This window comes from Arachis hypogaea, chromosome 14 (genome assembly GCF_003086295.3).
Source record: "Arachis hypogaea cultivar Tifrunner chromosome 14, arahy.Tifrunner.gnm2.J5K5, whole genome shotgun sequence".
In the NCBI taxonomy this organism is placed as follows: Eukaryota; Viridiplantae; Streptophyta; class Magnoliopsida; order Fabales; family Fabaceae; genus Arachis; species Arachis hypogaea.
Window position 1 is genome coordinate 142,559,017 of NC_092049.1, and position 20,349 is coordinate 142,579,365.

Consider the following 20,349-nt stretch of genomic DNA (forward strand, 5'->3'; position numbering starts at 1 on the left):
TTAAATTTAATATTATCAAGAAAAAATAAAAAAAATTATATAAGGATTAATTTGATTAATTTTTAAAATTTTAGAGATGAAAATGACTTACGTCTGAACTTTCAAGGACTATTTTGATTATAAATAACTTTTTTACATGTCAAGTGCCACCACGTGTCACCGATCTGACATGTCAACCAATCATATTGTGACACGTGGCATTAGCCCTCCACGTCATCATCCAACTGACGGAAGGACTAACTTTACCAATTTTAAATTTTTTGGGGACAAATTTTATTATCTTTTTCTTACGGGGACTCGTTTGAAGAATGGGCTATCTTTCGGGGACCAATTTGGCTATTTACTCTTATTATGTATGTTAGATAAACTTAGTAAATACTTTTATTGTTTTCTGATTTTTTTTTTTTTCATTTGTGTGTCTTGTTATGGTTTTTATTTCGTTGCCTAATTCTTATTCTTGAAATGTAGGATGAATTCGAAAAATGAATCCAGGGAAGAGACCTAGGAGCTAAGATGCCTAGTCCCTGAAAAAATATGAAAGACATATTACAATAATGACTCTGAAATTACTTTATATTAAATGTTTTTGTATGAGATCTTTTATTTTCAAATTTAGGAATGATATATTTGGTAATAACAACTTTGAAAAATATTTTGTATTAAGTATCTTATGCAATATTATGCTTTTCACTATAATAATGATAGGTTTGGACATATATAGATGGAAGTGGTTTTAAATTGCAATTACAGTTTGCCACTGCTTCACAAAGAAAGGTCTTATTCATCTCAGTAAAACAAAAACAATCTTTGATCTTTTATCTTTGATCTTTTATTTGATCAAAGAGATACTGCTTAAAGTAATTTAATACATTTATTTAAATTTATCTTTGATTATCTTTGCTATCTTGTTCTCTAAAATATTACATGTGTAAGATCAAAATTGTTATTAAACATTCAAATAATAGTAATTTATTTCTTTTACATTGTTCTGACTTATTGATCATAATTGGAATTTGTCCCTCCTTGTTACCTAACAAATCATGCCAACAAATGATGCTCTAACATTGAAAATGACTTCTTTAAAAAAAAGAAAAATTTGTAAAGATTGGAATAGATGAAAATACTTAAAACAAAAGAAACATTGACCTTGTTGTCATTGATCTTATCAATTGGTTAGTTATGAATCACACACAAAACAAGCATCTGTATCTTATATTTATTTGTCTACTAATAATCCATGGAGCCCCAAATGGCTTTTGTACAAAAATACATGTTGATTCCTAGCAATGACTATTAGTGATAGGGAGATAGATATTGCATGATGAACAATGCTGGTGTTTGCAACCTACTACAAGGTCTTGAACAATTTCATCCAACAAACTTTGAAATATGCACCTATCTATCATAACACCAGCCTCAAATGTTTCAATATCAAAATCTATCCATTTCCCCAAAGAGTAGCTCATTTCCCATTCTATTATTTCATCATGTTCCATCCCAGACATGCTCCCCCATTTTTCGATCTCTGTCTTTACCTCCTGAGCCAACACCTTGGACTTCAAGCATTGCTGCAATTTAGTCCACCATAGCTTGAATCCACACTCAAGATAACGGCAGCAATTTGATTCTAGATATTCTATAACACAATCAAAGAGGAACCCCTTGAGTTTGTTTTGATGCCTAGAATCGGTGCAGCCCAGGAAGAGATTAAAATTTCTCCACATAATATCACTTGCCATGGTGTCCAGTTCGTCGAGGAGGAACCGATGAACTACTAGTTCCGGGTCTTCGTCAGTGTCGATTCCGATAACCAATTCAGCATTCAAGATAACATCTTTCATATGAGTGAGCTTGCTTCTTGTCAAACTTGGCCCAAAAGAATATAAGCTTTGTAATGGTCCGGGAATTTGGTTGACAAGATCAATCAGTAGCTCACAAACTACTCTCCCTTTGTTTACAGATGTTGTTGCAGAATCTGTGAGTTCAGCATCATGTTCCAATTGTTCCAGCTGATCATAAGAGTTATTCATGGAGTAAGGGTGATAACCCTGCCCTGAAACTAAACAAAGGATCATAGGCATAAAAAAGAGTACTCAACCCTGTAAATGCAGTGGTTAAACAAATTGACAAGACCTTTTTTGAAAAAATATTCTTGTTACCTGAGCTTTCATCCAAACTACTAGAAGAAAAGGAAGCTTCAAGAACTGATCCAGGACTGTGGTGATTACCATTGCAAGAAGCTCCGAATATCGCTTCTTGTCTTGGCCCATTCTGATAAGAGTAGAAAAAAGAATGATAAAAGTCAAATAGAGATGCACTTTTCAGAAAGAATAGCACCAGGCTCAAATTGACAATAAACTAAGCTCAAATAATTCCAAGTGCATTGGTTAACATAAATTTAATGATGTTATATATGCATTTCATGCTAACAACAATAATCATACAAGGGACATGAAAGTCAGCATATGTGTATGCACTTAGCCGACTGCATTTTCCTACAAATGCAATAAGTTAATATCTAGAATGAGTCTTTGGAACCAAAGTAACTCTATTAAAGTAAGCTAAGAGGGTCATGAAATTTAAAATATGAAATTTTCTTTCCCCGAATGGCCGAATCACAAAATTCTGATATTGCGACCGATGCATGAACATAAGCAAAGAGCAAGCTATGCATATAATAAGAGAAGAAACTTATGGTAATCAAATGATCAGATGTCATGAGAAGCTAAATTAGAGTACAGTGAGAAAAAAAAAAACAAAAAGCAAAGACTTACATGAAACCGGAAGTTTTCATCAAACATATGACCATTGCAGCAAATCAGTCTCTCTGAACTTAGAGCAGATATCAGCTCCTGAAGAATCATTGCAGTTGATTTTTTTGATGGAGTACCTGTAGCCAAATCATAATCTTCTTGAGAAGTTAATTCTTTCAACTTTTGTTCTAGAAAGGCACTTAACCCATCAACTCGCAAGGGCGAAGGTCTTTGGAAGCATGTCTTCCTCTCAATATTGTTGCTTATCTCTTCCTTCTCAGAATCTATCCCTATCTTTTGCTTCAAATGAGAATTAAATGTAAAAGAAACCACCTCATTGGTTTTGTTGTCATTAACCTTCACTGTTTTCTCCTTGCTGCATTGTTTACTTTTGATGTTAGCACAATTCCAGGAGGATGCGACGAATCCCTTTTGTTTCCCGACAAGTGCATCGGATCGAAGATTTCTCTGACTCACTCCAGCTGAACAAGGAGCTGTACTTTTACCTTGCATGACATTTGAGGTTCTTCTTTTTCTCTCTAATGTCCTTACATCAGACAAGGATTTGTTCTGACTAAAACTTGGTTTTTTCTCAAGGTCGAATTTGGAACTATCTACTTTGGTGGGTGACCTGATCCTCACTTGACCACTTAGGCTTCTATTCAGAGCAACAAAGTCTTTAGTCTCATTCACACTGCTTGTAGATGATGACATTCTTTTTACTCCTGTATTACTCATTGTAGAAGCAGATGAACTTCTTTCGTTGCTCAACATTCGTTCTTGTGTTTGCGGTTTGTGCTTTAATGCAGAGGAAGATGCATCACCCTCTCCAGTACTAACTGATTGGCTCGATGGGTTCCAGATATCTGGACCGTCACGGGGCACTGTCATTCTCTTGGTGATGTGTTTGTTACAAAATTGATGCACATTATCCATTCCTTCTTTCTCAGTAGCAAGAGACATGAGCTTTTCCTGACTTCTTAGAAGAACAATTTCTCTTTCTTGTTCATGAGAGGGAGAGGGAGAGGGAGTGAAGAACCTACCATTCTTCTGTGATGATACCACAGAGGTTGTTGCAAACACATCTGACACAACAGGTAAAGGAACATCCAGCTTGCAGTCAACAACATCAACTAAATTACCACAATTTTTGCAAGAAGTCTGCCCCATCAAAGGCTTGGCTGTGCTTGCATCATAGTCAAGTTGATTTTGCACAACGGCCGAACTAGGTCCCTCACAATTTGTCACAATGCTGGTTTTAGGAGGAAATGCCGAACCATGATATGTGAGAAGAGAACCTTTAGCTCTGCTTCTAGCCTGTAATCCAGGTTCCAAAATTCTAGTAGCTGCTCCTATCAACCTAGAGCTTCGAGAGGCACTCTTCGTTGAAGGAATTCTTGGGCTCATCAACTGAGATGCAAGCTTTGGATGGTGATGATGATGATGATGATGATGATACTTTCTTGCTCTGGCCAAAACATGCTTAATTTGCAAGGCCTCGGCTCCAAACCTCGTCACTGCCCGTCTCTCATCCGTCCCGGTCTTCTGAAGCTTCTCAGGTCTTGAATCATGCTTCATAACCACTATTTCCGAATCCATGCCTTGTCTATCTAACTCACAATTACTCTTACACTCCTTCTCATTATCACCAAAATCATCCAAATGCAAACCTTTCTTGGACTTATCACGCTTTGAAGCCGGAATAGATTCTAGGCCCATCAATCTAGCTACCAGACCGGGAGCTCGCATTTCGCTCTTTTGTGGCACTATCACCTCAAAGCCATAATTCCCACCTTTCTTGGCACTTGGGAAACCTCCACTATTCTCATTAGCAATCTACAATTGAAACATAGCCACAACATTATTACCCAACAAAAGAATAAGATCCGAAAGTAAAAGCAACACAAATCACAAACACTAACACAAGCCATCAAGCATGAACTATATATAAAGCCTTACCAAGTGGATCTTGGAATTTGGCATTTTTTCATCTCCCTTAAACCTTTTAGCACGAGCTGATACACTCAACAAAACAATAACAAAGGTCAAAAAAAGAATCATCGGTTTCCACAAAACCAAGTTTGTTGGTGACAGAAGAACTGAAGTCAAAACAAATATATATAATAATATAGATTGAGGACACAAAGAAACTAACCAGGAGGCAGAAGCTTCTTAGAGAAGAGCTTCTTCTTTGCAAGCTTCCTCTTCCATTCAAAGAGCTGAAAGAAAATGCCAGAACAGCCACCTGGCTTCTGTGCCTTCTTCTCCGCAATGGCCAAACATGAAGAAGTAGAATCACTCATTCCACCAAATCAAACCAAAAAACCCAACTTTTATTTAGAACCAAAAAGAAAAGAGCAAACTTTCAGCTCTTATAAACACTCTCTCCACCAAGAGGAACTTCACATTCTCTCACCCCACAAACCCAGAGAAAAAAAAATCATATCTTTTCTCCATAACGATAGCACAAAAGTAACCCCATTTGAGAAAGCAACAAAAGAGTTGAAATAATGTCAGGAACCAGAAAAGACACGGGAACAAACCCCTGCAAAAACCACTGTGCTAGACTGAGCAAGAAAGCAACCATTGATGGGGATAAAACGACGACGGAGCTGGACCCACCACCACCACCACCGTAGTAAGCAACAAAAACAAACACATAAAGATTGAAGTTACCACCGAATCATGCAAGGATCAAGAGGAGACAGGGAAGAAGAACAACTGGTACTGCATAACACTAGTAAGTGAGTGAGTGTAGTTGATGATGGAGATGGTGGGGAGAGAGAGAGAGAGAGAGAGAGAGAGAGAGAGAGAGAGAGGTGCGTAGGATAAGAAGGAAAAGGAGACAAGAGAAGAAACAAAACACACCACGCGCATGCCGAAGCATTGGTCAACTCAAAACAATGGAAGCTGCTAAGTCTAAACAATATAGGGAGTAATAAAGAATAGTATTACGTATTTCGTAGTATTAAGGAGTATGAGACAAGAAACGAAAACACTGGTTTTGGTTCGATAACGTTGTGTCTACGTCTTCCTCTCTTATTGCGCGCGAGATTAAGGATCCTTTTCTTTTCTCTAAATTATTTATGGTGGAAATTCAGGTACCATCGACTTCACATGAAATTGATAGGTAAAAGTCGTTAGATAAAAATTGAGTTAAATCAGTCAAATCATCCAACGACCCTCAACTATCAACTTCACATGAATACGTCTTCATCTGAATTTTCACCATTATTTGTTCATGTTTGGATTACTAGTTTTTTTTTTCCTCTATTTAAATTCTTAATACTTGATTAAAACAAGAAAATGAATCTCTTTCAATACAAGTATACATGCTAAGACTTTACTTTTTTTTTTTTTACCAATGAATTTATTAAATCAATAATTCTTTCTTACTTTTTATTAATACGAAAATATCTGATAAAAAAAATAATTAGTTAAAAACAATCAAAATTTACATAACTCAAACTTATAGTGCTATTAGGCTGTGTTTGTTTACAGGACAAGATACTGACAACAAGATAAGACAAGATATTGATGAATAGAGACACAAAATTTTGTGTTCTTGTATTTTATTTGGTGATAAATTAGAATAAATTATAAAAATTTAATTTATTCTTATTTTTTTTCATTCAAAAAAATTGAGATGAAAAATATAATAATAAAAAATATAATTATAAAAAATTAACAAAAATAATAAAAAAAATAAAAAATAAGTTATGTTCTTTATTAGTCTTCGTGTCCTTCCCGTAAAAATAGACACAAAATAGATTAATTCAGTGTCTTTAGACACATTATCTTTGTCTATGTCTTCTCTACTAAACACGATTTTGTATCTCTGTATTCTTGTCTTAGTGTCCTATCTATATAAACAAACGCAGCCTTACTAAAATGAACAAATACTAAATTCTAGAGTTAATTGAACGAAATTATCAAAATATTTATATGGATTTTCAATTTCCCATGTTCTAGTAAGTAGTGTTTATGTTGAACTTTTTTGGAAGTCACGCGCTGTCGGTGAGGGTGTGAAGTAGCAATATTATTATTAGTAGAGTTTTGTTTTTGAAGTTGAAGGAGCAAAATCACTGGTGGATTCAATGTTAAACTTTGTATGACATAAAGCCCCCAAAAGGATATTAATCATACTACACTTTTCCTTCCTTTCCACCATTTTCCTCATTCCTTCTTTGCTTTCCATCACCAAAAATGTGTTCAACAATGTATCTTACAATCATCATCACATTTTCTCAACCTTTTCTAGGGTTAAAATCTAAAATAATCCGCCTTAGTTTCTCTGAGATAGACAATAATATTGCATTATAATATGTGATTAACAAAATTATATGATAATTTCACAAATTCGACTCCTCTAAAATTATACCGTCATTTAAAAAAAAATGCGTTAATTTATATCATAAATTATCCTTAAATTAAAATAGTAAAACTCATAGATAATAAATATTATAAATTTAAAAATAATTAAAATAGTATTTTACCATTTTATTCACATTATCATTTTAGAAAATCTTTTTTCATAAATATATAATCTCTTATATAACAAATTTTCCATTCATTACTCATGGAAATTTTTTTAGGTATTAGTCCCTCAATATTCATAACATAATACTTCTCTTACTCATTACACATTGTTAAGCAATATCTAATACTATTAAAAACATAACAAATGTTGCAAAATTTTTTGGTACACACATACTAATAGTAACACGTTAGCAAGAAGTTTATCAAAACATCAATTTAAAGCTTTTTTTATATAAAAGTAAAAGTGGTGATATACTTTAATATTGTAATTTTTTATGTTTTTTAAAAGTGTGGAAGATACATAAATTAGAGGGTCCGATTTCTATATTTCAAATTTTATAATTTTTTTTAACAAAAATCTTTCGGTCCGATTTCTGTTCTCTCACAAATCTATTAGTTCGATTACACAAATCTCTCTGTCCGATTTTTATATCCTCACAAATCGAACGGTTCGATTTCTGTACTTCTCACAAATCGACAATCCGATTTTTGTTTATCTAATTAAACAATTTTATATTTGAAAATAATACCCATCAACCGATATTTTAAAAAAACACCATGCTATTCCAATATCAAAAACAAAATCTGTCAATTTAACATATGCTAATATTTTTTAGCAGTAAAATTAAAACATTAAATTTTTCAGTACTTTCAGCTCAAATCATTAGCAATATAAAAAATATAAATATGAAATACACGTGAATTTCGGTGGACCCCTCTCTAGGGGAATTGGCAAAAAACAGTAACAAAGGTAAGATAATGTGAATATCAATGTAAAGAGAAAGAGAACTATTGTCACATGATGAGAGTGGTTCGTATAAAGTGACCTTTCACCAATTATAGTTCTTTAACTTCAATAACACCAAACGATTACTACCTTTTGCATGGTACTAGTAGTTAATTTACGAAATAAAGTGAAAGGATTTAATTAATTACTATCTACTTTTTCGATATTCCTAAGAGTAGGAGACTAGATTATATTAGATAAACTGGATTGTGTGTCTTTAACCATGAGAAAAATCTACAGGAAATAGACGTTGGATTTTGTTATTTTGGTCTTTAGAAAATGATATATCAGCTTTCATTGTCACAAAAAAAAAAAAAAAAAAAGTTATAGGGAATCGGCAAGCATCAACAGGAACCGCAGGATGACGTGGAAACTTTTATCAAAATTCAGGCTTAAAGACAAAAGTGAAAAAAAGATAGCTGCCGGTTGGGCTTGAATTTATATAAGATTATATTAATATATTATAAAATATGTAAATTAAACCAACTTAAATTAGTTGAGTAATCAGTTTATTTGTCTGTTTAAACAAATATTGGGTATTCGAATTATGTTTTGTGTATGTAGCAACTCATTGATTAGCGCTAAAGAGTTCAATTTGTGATAGATTAGTCATTGACTTGTCGAATTGAAGATATCGTGGAAAAAAAATGTAAATTGTGTTTATTAGTATCTATTATGAAATAATCATGCTAAATATACACTAAAATTAATTATATTAATATAAAATATATATTAAAATACAAAATATTGATTTTAATATAAAAATAATATTTTTTTTATAAAAATACGTGGCGATTAAACACCAAAACCATACAAATAGAGAATCATGAGAATGCAAGGGGGAAATTTTATATCAGGTAAGTGCAATGAGTATGCAAGTATTGGATTATTTCTCCAAAAATATGATTACATTACATCTTATTACGTTGGTCCTCTTTTAAAAACTTCTCATGTTTAGTACTTAGTAGGTTGTAATTACTAATTAGTATTAAACTATTAATAAAGTGTTTTTTTTTTTTTTTTGTCAAGAGTAAGTAATATAAATTGGGTGGTGGCAAAACTTCCTTCTTCAAGTTTTTTGGATTAGAAACTTTCCATCTTTCTTTTAAACTAAAAGAATACTTGTGTAGCTTTTTGGCCCAAAATTGATCATTGATGGAAACAGTGTTTTTGAGAAATGGGCTTCATGAATTAGAGTTTATTAGCCTTCATTATCCGGTGAAAGTTTTACTTAGTTTAATCCTGGCCCAATATTATCAATCAACAACTTTAGTGTAGTTAGTATTTAATTTACTTAGCCTTAAAAAGAAATTTTCGCAACTACAATTAATAAATACTAAATAAAATAAATTTTGACTATTTTGTTTATCTTCATAGCATTACAGTTATTCTTATTTTTTTTCCTTTCAGTTTATATTATAAATTATTTCTTTTAAAATAATTAAGAGTTTTACCAAAAAACTTAAGAAAATAATAAATAGGTCATTGACATTTTGATATGCAGACATTTAAGTTTTCAATAATTTGAAAATACATTTAAGTCTCTGGTATTTTCAAAATTTAGAAATATATCGATCCCTCATATTTACTTGGGTCTGTCAGACCCAACAAAAAATTAAACATGATTTCCGTTGTACTGACTTAGTTAATACAGATGCACAGCGTAAGAGAGTTTTTAAAATAGAACAAATTAGATCTAAAGTTCGATGTGTCCAAATTTTAAAGATATTAAAAATTTAAATGTCTACAGACCAAAAAATTAGGGATGAATTTGTCTTTTTCTCAGAATTAATTATGAGACTATTCCCGTATTAAAAGCAGGCAATAAAACCTTGTCAAACATAACATCAAGGGTCTCGAATAATGGAAAAAACAATTGTTAAAAAAATTAGAATCTTTTGGGTCGCGATTTTATTTTTATTTTTTATTTTTAAAATTTTATTAAAAAAATAAAAAGTAAATTCATCTTTTAAATTTAAATAGTTGTATGATATAATATTAAAATTTTAATTAAAATAAAATTCTTATTGTAAAAAAAAAAAAAGTTAACTTTTCAAATTCAAAGAAATTATTGCCTAATGCCTACAAATATTCCGAGCAAAACCGTATATATTAATAACAAAGAATATATTTGGATACGAGAGAGAATATTATGATGATATATATATATATATGTCTACTTTTACAACTCATCACCTGCATTTGTCATATGTGCGCACATGGCATATTGTACTACCAAAATAAAAACACTATATATGTTTTCTTTGTGAGAACGATATGCTTCCATAGATTAACCTTGCTTATATATATGATGCTTATTTTGTATCATCTTGAACTTTGGAAAACAAATTGGAAATTTTATGTTATGTATATTTTTTATTTTAACTTTAAAATTGTGTAAATTGACTATCTTGATAAAATTTAACATTCAATTTTTTTTTCTACTAACATTATATTGGAATACATTAAAAAGAAGAAAAAAAGAAGGATATGCATAATTTGTACACAATGTACTTGGGAAGATGAATAAAGAGCACATGGTGTTGGTCTTGAAGATGGGTAACAAAAACCTGTGGCCATATAGTGTTTGCGTCAAGGAATTGGATTTTTGATGGTCATCCATGCCCTACACCTTTATTTATGTTGCTTTCTACAAAATTAAATAATTTTTATAATTCAAATATTATTATTAGTGTGGTACCCTTCACTTGCGTTCTAAAAAGGGTTCTCCACTTCCACCACTAGAGTGTTAATTAGGACCAATATATGATGTATAGTTAGTACCCTTGAGAATTGAGATCATATGGTTGTAATTCTCAACTTAATTAATTATCTAACAAAAGTTTTACAAATATAATTTAAGTACAAAATCACATTTAAATTAATTAATACAGCTTAAGTTAGTCGACTAATTAGTTCGATAGTCTGTCTAATAAATGTAAAAAATTTGAATATTATTTTGTATATATATGCTGTAGTTCATTGATTAGCGATAAATTAAGGTAGAAATTTTCCGGTACAAAATTATATTCAAATTAACCAATATAGCTTAAGGTAGTCGAGTAATTAGTTCGATAGTCTGTTTAATAAATGTCGAAAATTTGAATATTGTTTTGTATATATATGCAGTAGTTTATTGATCAGCGATAAATTAAGGTAGAAATTCTCAATAGTTATCTTTATATGAAGTTGATATTTGAAACTTATTAGATGATTTGACAAGTTTAACTAAATTATTATTTAGTGATTTTTAACTATGAACTTCATATAAAAATAGGGGGATGCTCCCATAAAGACGCGTAAAACATCTTTTTGTAAAGACGTTTACGTGTCGCATTATTATTGGACGTATTAATGAACCGGTTATTTTTAAATTTCTTAACAAATTAGAATAAAACCGATTTTTTTTTTATAACAATAACAATAAATCCAAATTTTTTGAGGGATCTAATTATATTTTTAAATTTTTAGGGATTTAAATGTCCGTAAAACAAAAAGTCAGGGATATATTTGTCTTTTTATCAAAGAATTTAAAAATATTCGGTTTAGATTGTGTAATTCGATCGAATCAAAACAGATCTAATAATTATAATGTAAACAATTGAGTTTATTATTATTGCTATAATAAACCGATTTTGTTCTAATTTATTAAAAAATAAATTATTAACTGATTTAATAAAAATGTCCAATAATAACACAACATATATAAACGTCTTTAAAAAAAACTCTCCATAAAAATAATTATACGTGAATATTCACCTAAGGATAAATTGTGATGCAAGATGAAATTTCTATATTTGAATTAAAAACCTTAACAACTTTTTAGTTAGTTCTTTATTGGATTCACTTGAATTTAACACTATTGGATGCTAATAAGAGGTGGCTACTATGCTGAATGTAACTGCCATGCTTGACTACTTCAGTGTGTGTATGGGTTTGAATTTCAACAACTATTGCATCATATCATTAATGATCAGCTTTAGTGGTTGGAAACATGGCAAGAAAGTTTGTGCCATGCATGCATTTTGACATTTTTGGTCATACACAACTTTTTATCCTACAAAATGTGCATTCCATGCAATCATGTTCAGTTCTTCTTTACCGTCTCCGTGCGTAATTAAAATATCTCTTGACTTGGAAACTTTCCTCCTCATGCATCCAAAGGGTTTGATCAGAATCCAAGTTTGAAAAACAGGGAAAGGGTTATTATTACTTCTCTTTGAAACGGTTAACCATCCTTCACTACTACTTTATAAAGTCATCAATATTTATGAAAATGATGATACTATATATATATTATTAACATGAGATTAATAAAAAGAGAAGTCTTTAATCATTTGGAAAACTTTGAATTACATTATTATCCTCTCCATCGTAATATTTAGGAAAAGTAACAAGGTGTTCTGATGGAGTATATTAGAACCTATAAGGTAGTATCTATTAAAGAGTAAACTGAAAATTATATTTTTAAAGATTTCGACTTCGAATTAATTAATTTTTTTTTTAATATTAATTAAATCTTTTATGATAGTAAATGGTGAAAATGTATGTTCTTTTATCAATAGATAGTGCGAAACGAAATAAAATTACTCGTATATTTTGTTATTTACAGTGGTGTGTATCCCATTAATATTGCTGCTACATGAGCATGGAAACGATATAATTTTAGACAATAAAACATTATTATCTTTTGAGTTTTCAACTGCTATTTATTTACTATAAATATTATCAAAACAGATGAAATTTCACTCAAAAAATTGTTATTTACATGACAATTATTTATAAATAGATAAATACATCACAAGTTAACGATATATATAAACACCATCTTTAAATTTTATATAACGAATTAATAGAAGAACATAACGTGTCTATTACTTATTATCTTAAAAGATTAAATTAATATTTTTTTTTCAAAAACTACCTCATCTAAGATCGAAATCTTCAGAGACCTAATTATCACTTTACTCGTTGGATGGCTCATCAGCAAAGTGAATTAGAGAGTGACATTACACTATCTAACACCTTGAGACTAATAATTAATGAGTATGGGTGAAACTTAGCTTGACTCAACCACAAAGTTAATTAAAGAAACTTGTTATGTCTTCATAATGTGTTTTCATAACTATATACCCTAATGTCTTTTTTTTTATTAAAGATAAGAGACTCAAATCTGCAACCTATTAATTGAGTATGGAGAGACTATGTCAGTTGAGCTATTACTCATTGGTTATACCCTAATGCCCTTAGCATGATTGTCATGAACCATTTGTACTGTTTGATAATAATAATAATATAATTAATGTGACATTACATATATAATATCGTTTATGCAAGATTTCCTTGACGAGACATGAGATATATCAATAATAATTTCAAAATGAATCATTTTCATTTTATTTTTCACTTAATATAAAATTAATTGTGATAGATTTATACTAACGGAAGAGTTTCAGGTATACCGGAAATACCGGTGTTTCAGTTATTTTAACCATTAATCTTAATCATAAAAATTATATATAATATATTAATTAAAATCAACGGTTAAAATAATTAGAACACGGTATTTTCGATATACCTGGTAACTTTCCTATACTACATATATAAAACTAATGAATCTGCCGTTTCCTGAGACAGTTGGCAATGGTTGTTTATAGCTTCTAACTGAAGCTGAAGCTGACACAACGTGCATGCAACTACAAACGTAGGAACAAAAGTTAGCTATTTACGACGTTGTCTCCATTGAATTTCACCCAGAAATCTTTCTATGTATGCACTATATATAGCCATTTTATTTATTTATTTATTTATTTTTGGCCAAGGGGATGTTTGTATATTAGGACCTGCAGCATAATGCTTACTACCCACTAGGATTCTTCTTAGAAGATATATTCTTGTTAAAAAAAAAAAATTGTACCGTGACGAATACTCTTTTTTTTATTGGTGGAAACTCAAGTACAGTGAAGTTGATAGCTGAGAGCCGTTAGATGAAAATTTAGTCAAATCAGTCAAATCATCTAATGATTTTTAGCTATTAACTTCACGTGAAGTCGACTACACCTGAGTTTTCACCTTTTTTATTTTTATCTTCTATTTAAATTAATATTAGTCAATTTTTCAATTTTTTTATACTAAAAAATATTGACTACTAGCCTTCCCCTTCTATAAAATGATCATGGTAATATTTAGGTAAGAAGAATTAATGTTGAGAAAAACCCAAAACAATCCTTGACAATTACTTCGAAAGATAACGAGATCCTTGACAAAAAAAAAAATAATTCAACTCGGCCCCTGACAATTATCTTGAAAGGACAACAAGACCCCTGTGACAAAAAAAGTCAATGTTATATTTTTTTTTGCATAGGAGCTAATCAGTCCAAAAAAAAAGATCAAGAACTGGATTTGGTGTTTTTTTTTTTCTTAGATGCCTCGTTGTCTTTTCGGAGTAATTGTCATGGGTTATGGGTCGGATGGAGTATTCACTCATTAATGTTTCACCATATCTAAATTAATTTTTAATTAATATATGCGAGTGTTGTTAATTAGAAAGTTCAACTTTCAATAATGTTGTACATGTTAAAAATTAATTTCCACGTCTAAAGTAAAAGCTTGTATAAATTTTCTCTAACCGCTTTACCTAACACATTATTATTTCGGAGAATAACTTGTTACAGAGCTATTTTATCTAAATTAGGCATTTTTTTTTAGCCATCAAGAAATTAATCACATAATCTTAGAGTAACCGTTAAGAAAATGTCTCATGTAGTGATAATCTGGTAATCCATCACCAACAAGAAAACAAGCAGAATTAACATTAGAAAAAAAAATGTAATCAAAATCAATATATTTACAGAATCTCTAGAAGAACAAAAGCAGGGGAGCAAAACACAGACAAAGGACAAGAAGCCATGAAAACTACAATGATCTGTCATTTTTTGCCACAAAGCATCATACATTACTTAAAAAATGTTATTCGTATACTAAAATCAGCCACTAAAATTGCCACCAATATATTTGTGTATAAATACATGTATAGTTTAATTTAGTTTTAATATGTATTTATATTCTAACACGTATTTTATACTGATAACTGACTTTAGTAGCTGATTTTAGTGTACACATAACATAGTCGTACATTACTATCATCCTTCTAAATCACCTTCATCATCTTGTTTTCTTGATGCAAACCATTCACCTTTCAAAATATCTAACCTACTTATTCCTTTTTTTTTTCCAAATCACACACATGTTAGATAATACAAGAAAGTACATAGTAAAAGAGAGGAATTAATTTTTGCTTCACACTTCATTAGCTAATAAAATTGCAAATAAAAAATAAGAAAAGTCTAGGGGACCAGCAACTTTATCAAATTCTGGCCAGTATGTAACCAACAAAGAAGAGTGAGCCATTGGATGAAATCTCATACTATTCTCACACCATTAAAAGCCTCATTGATGGCTATTTGATGACTATAAATCCCAAAAGTTGCTGGCCCCTAGCATTCCTCTAAAAAATATATATATAAAACAGACAATCTGGTGTATAAGCATTTCGCGTTAACGTAGAATCCAGAAAGAGTCACACCAGGGTGTAATGTAATGTAGGCTACCTAACCTGATAATTATATTAGGTTGGAGTACACAGAGTTATTCTAATGCAAATTAACAATCACTTCTTCTTGCTCTTATCTCTATTGTTGGAGAAGATTGAGGCCAAACCAAATAGGTTAGCAGAATGAACATTAAGAGCAGGACTAACAACTCTAACACTGTTGTTACCATAAGATCCATGATGATGATGATGATGAGTCTTATTATTCAGTGGAGGCTTTTGATGATAAATGTTTGTTGGAGCAACAATAGATTGAGAAGAAGAAGAAGAATGTTTGTGTGAATTTTGCTTATTAGTACCTGCTTCCTTTGACAATGGATTCCTCTTGGTGGTGTTGGATGATGATCCAGTTGAATTGCTTCTTGATAGAAGTGGCAAAGCACACAAACTTCTTCTGTATCCATTCCCACAACTGCTACTTCTCTTGAAGTTCCAAAAGGACTTTGAATCATTGTTATTATTATTGTTCATGTATTTTCCTTCTTTTGATGAACCTTCTTTCTTCAAGTTCCTACTACTAGTAGAGCTAGAACAATGGTGATTATGATCATGATTATGATTATGATTATGATTAACAGTAACACATGATTGTGGAGGCAATGGAGGAGGGTGTTGTGGTGCTAATTGGTGATGACCCTTTTGATGAATGATGTTGTTGTTCTTCTTTGGTCCCTTGATTTCAGTGGGAATGATCCTTCCACCTGAGAAAAACTCATCCGCTGGAAAAGACTCAACAAGCTCAAAACTTTCAGTGACACAGAAATCAAAATCATTGCTTGATTCCAAATCAGAAGTTGTTGATCCAAAGGGGTGCTGCTCAACAGGTATCACATCAGATTGTGAGAAGTCATGTGAGAATGAGATTCTTGGACTCATTGATGAGTTTGAAGAAACCCCACAATTCTCTGAGCAAAGTTCAATTGCCATGTATGTTTAATCCAATTTTTTTTTTGTGGGAAACAAACTCTTGTATGGGAATTGAAGCCTATAATGGCAAAATCTAAGACAAGAAAATGAGGAACTTTCAGCAGTAAAAAAAAAAAAAAAGAAGAAGGATTTAAATGGGGCCAAAAAAAAGTTACATATTAGAGGACTAGTCAATTTTGGTTTGTAGAAATAAACCTAAGCAAGTAATGAAAGCATATGAAAGAAGGATACTACATATTATGAAAGGTCTCAAAAAAGAGAGAATACCATAAAGGAGATGTGAATTATTATGAAAGGTAACAAATCAAGTATGCAGCTGCAACTTTATTTATTCTCAGTGGTCCAAAGTGGACAAAATTGGATCAGAGAGAAGGTGTGAGAAATTATATGCCTTCATTCTACCGTCTTGTTTCAAGGGATAGCTAACCAAACGGTAAAGACTTTTTATTTGTTAATTTGAATCTGCATCGTTGTAAATTATGTGGAAGAATAATAACAAAAAAGAGGTTAATTAGTTGTGGAATAAGGGACGTGTGGAGAGTGTTGTTGTTTGTTGAGAGTTTGATAAATGATAAGGATTAAGCACCTAATTAAATGTATCTAAATGCCGGCTTAGGTGTAGGGTTGGTAACTAGTTTTAAACAAATCGAAATTAAGCACCATTAGATACTATTAAGATTAATTAATTAATAGATTTATGCACCTTTAATAGATTCGTGGCAGTAGCAACCGTACTATCATTTGGTATTCAAAGACACAAAAAGATTATTGTTATTTTAGGATATTTTTTAATTTAGTAGTTATTATTATTGTTATTATTATTAACGAAGAAAGAGAGAGAAAGAGAAAGAGAGAGAGAGAGAGCATTTGTGTTACTAATGGCGTGTGCGTACTGTTATATATCAGTGTCATGTAAACATCTAGGACCATATATATAATCAGGCACGGACCTAAGTGTTAGAGTAGGGGGGCACTTGCCCCCACTCCCATTTCAATTTAAAATATATATATATATATATATATATATATATATATATATATATATATATATATATATATAATATTTTTATTTTAAATTTTAAATGATTTCATTATAAATAAATTAAACCTAATTATTTAAAATTTCAAATCCATTTTATCTTTTTATCATTTTGACTATTAGTTAATCTAATTAAATTTAGTATTTTTTTATTCTCAAATTTCAGCCGTCACTACTCTTTTATTCTCTTAAACCGTCTTCTTAATTTGATATTTTTAACCTTCTTTTTTTATTTCTTTTTTAGTGGTCATCTTCTCTTTATCAAAAGATAAATTTTAAATATTTTTTATATAATTCTCTATGACTCTATGTATCTTTTAATTTTATTATTTTTCTTTTTGATATTTTCAATTATAAATTTTAATTCAAACAATTATAGTTTAGGTATTAATCTAATTTTTTTTCTTTTTATAAATTTATATATTTTATTTTATTCTCAATTTAGTGATCCTTATTATTTATTTGTTTATCTTTCGTTCTGTTTTATTATATGTAATTATGTTGCATATAAATTTCTAAAGTCAATTGATCAATTTACTCATTTAGAATATATATTCTTTTATTTTTAGAAATAGCAATGAAAAAATATTTTTCGTCTTATTTTATTATATGTAATTTTATTTTTTTGTATTCGAATAATTAATGTGCACTTTAATTTTATGTTTTTAAATTTAGATTAATATATCTTTTGATAGTAATATATATTATTTTGCCCCCTTAACATAAATTTTCTGGGTCCGTCAATGTATATAATGTGTTTAATTTTTTATTTTTAATATATTTAGTAGTTTCAATAGATCAAATCAAATAAAAAAAAAAGGTAAAATATTTTTTTTATGAAATTTGTTAAAAATTTTAAAAAATCTCTAAATTTTATTTTTGTTTCAATAATTTTTTATTTATATCATGACAGCTAAATTTTAAAAAAGTTTAAGACTAATCCAGTAATAATGTATGACAATTATCTCTGATGGAAAAGTATAAGGTACCAATATATTATCTGTCAACTTATTACCAATAATAATTAATTATTATATTTTAAATACATGTATAAAAAGACACATCCAAAAAATATATCTATAAAGATACTTAGCTTCTATTAGACACAGTCATAAAAAAAAATATTTTTATTAGACACATCCACAAAGACACTTCCATTAAACATAGTTATAAACAAGAGTTAGAAGAAGTTGATAGAAATATTGTTGGTAACGTAGCGAAATTGATCTCTGATTTATTTGTATTAATAGTTATTCTTATAAAATAGTTATTAAATTTGTCCTAAGTTTCTTAAAAAATTAGTCGTCAAGAGTATATTTGATACAAATCGAAAATTTTTAAGATAAAATTAAAATAAAATAAAATTTAAAAATATTTAAAATTTTTTTAACAAAATTTAAAAATGAAAAATATACTTTACTCAAAAAAAAAAAATGTCATGATATACTTCATTTTGTGCCTAAGTGGTGGAAGTAAAGAGATTTTTGTATAGGAAGAATAATACTAACATTTTAATTAAAATTAAAATTTATTTGTGTTATATTCCTCTACACAAAAGTATCACTAACATTTTATGTGTGTTTAAAGTTTAAACGTGAAAGATTGGAATAATTCTATATATGGAAGCTAAGGGTGATTAATTTACCTAATTGGTTGATGCATGATAAGGGTGTGTCCACATAAAAGATCCTTGTTATCTTTACTGTGTTGGTGAATGGGTCCATTGTGTCCAGAGCCTGCAGTGTCTGTTTCTTGGTGTCTACTACGTTGTATGTGTCCAATCTAAGTGGTTTTTTTTTTTTCACTCATAATGGTACCTTCTCCACCACCACTCACTCATACACTCACAATCATATCCATCAAAATCAAACCTATTACTACTTGTGATCCCAATAGGCATTATATATAGGTAGTTCAACATTAGGGTGTCGTTTTTTAAATGTATTCTAGTCTTAATTTTAAATAGATTAAAAAAAATCACATTTAATGAAATTTTGATTTATCTAAAGTAAATCATTGATACTTATTTCAAACACTGCAGTTCTTTAAAATCTTAAATTCAATGCTCTATAAAAGTACGGGCATTTTGCGGATTTATCGTATTTATGTGTTGGACAGATTTTAAATATAATATTTATTGATATTTGTCGGATATCTATTTTTATTGTGTCTTAATAAAAAATTTTTATCAGGCACAATTAAACATACTTAATTAAATATCATTATATATCAGCGTGTTTAATTTTATTCTTAATATATATTTTTAAAATAAATTTAAAAATAATATATATTATTTTGGGTGTCTAAATAATATATATTATTTATTAAAATAATAAATATTTTAAATATTTTATATAATTAAAAAATATTAAAAATAATTAAAAATTAATTTATATTTTAAAATTATATATATGTGTGTATCTCTAAATTTTATAAAATTTTAAAATTATTATATCTACATATTTTATATCTTATTGTATCTGATGTTCGTATCAATATTCGTGCATTATAGATAGCACTGCTACTCATGACTTAGATTAGTTCCCTCCTAGTTTTCTTACTGTGGCATTTTCCCATTGTCTCTTTCTATATATATTGTCATATATATCCACTAATCCAAGTTTTGAAAGAGGAATCTAAAAGAAATTTCCGTATCGACAGGATTTTAATGTTTTATATTTACTGAAAAAAA

At 29.7% G+C, this 20,349-nt stretch overlaps 2 protein-coding genes across 2 annotated transcripts; both read right to left on the reverse strand.

The window, feature by feature from the left end:
* Positions 1-1,124: 1,124 nt before the first annotated feature.
* LOC112798240 (uncharacterized) lies at positions 1,125-5,809 on the reverse strand. The gene is made up of 5 exons (XM_025841472.3): positions 4,909-5,809; positions 4,713-4,768; positions 2,775-4,589; positions 2,160-2,271; positions 1,125-2,059 (listed from the first exon to the last, which is right to left on the reverse strand). Exons 1-5 carry the CDS (start codon positions 5,054-5,056, stop codon positions 1,281-1,283), a joined length of 2,910 nt encoding a protein of 969 aa, XP_025697257.1. The 5' UTR covers positions 5,057-5,809; the 3' UTR covers positions 1,125-1,280.
* Positions 5,810-14,908: 9,099 nt separating this feature from the next.
* LOC112798241 (uncharacterized) lies at positions 14,909-17,134 on the reverse strand. The gene has a single exon (XM_025841474.3). The coding sequence runs from the start codon at positions 16,616-16,618 to the stop codon at positions 15,749-15,751; it is 870 nt and encodes a 289-aa protein (XP_025697259.1). The 5' UTR covers positions 16,619-17,134; the 3' UTR covers positions 14,909-15,748.
* Between the last annotated feature and the right edge of the window lie 3,215 nt (positions 17,135-20,349).

Excerpts from the sequence above, each read along its gene's own strand:
- LOC112798241 (XM_025841474.3), bottom strand. The coding sequence starts at position 16,618 with ATGGCAATTGAACTTTGCTCAGAGAATTGTGGGGTTTCTTCAAACTCA.
- LOC112798240 (XM_025841472.3), bottom strand. The coding sequence starts at position 5,056 with ATGAGTGATTCTACTTCTTCATGTTTGGCCATTGCGGAGAAGAAGGCA. Across the intron at positions 2,272-2,774 it reads ATGAAAACTTCCGGTTTCAT|AATGGGCCAAGACAAGAAGC; the intron begins GTAAGTCTTTGC and ends TACTCTTATCAG. Across the intron at positions 2,060-2,159 it reads TAGTTTGGATGAAAGCTCAG|TTTCAGGGCAGGGTTATCAC; the intron begins GTAACAAGAATA and ends TCCTTTGTTTAG.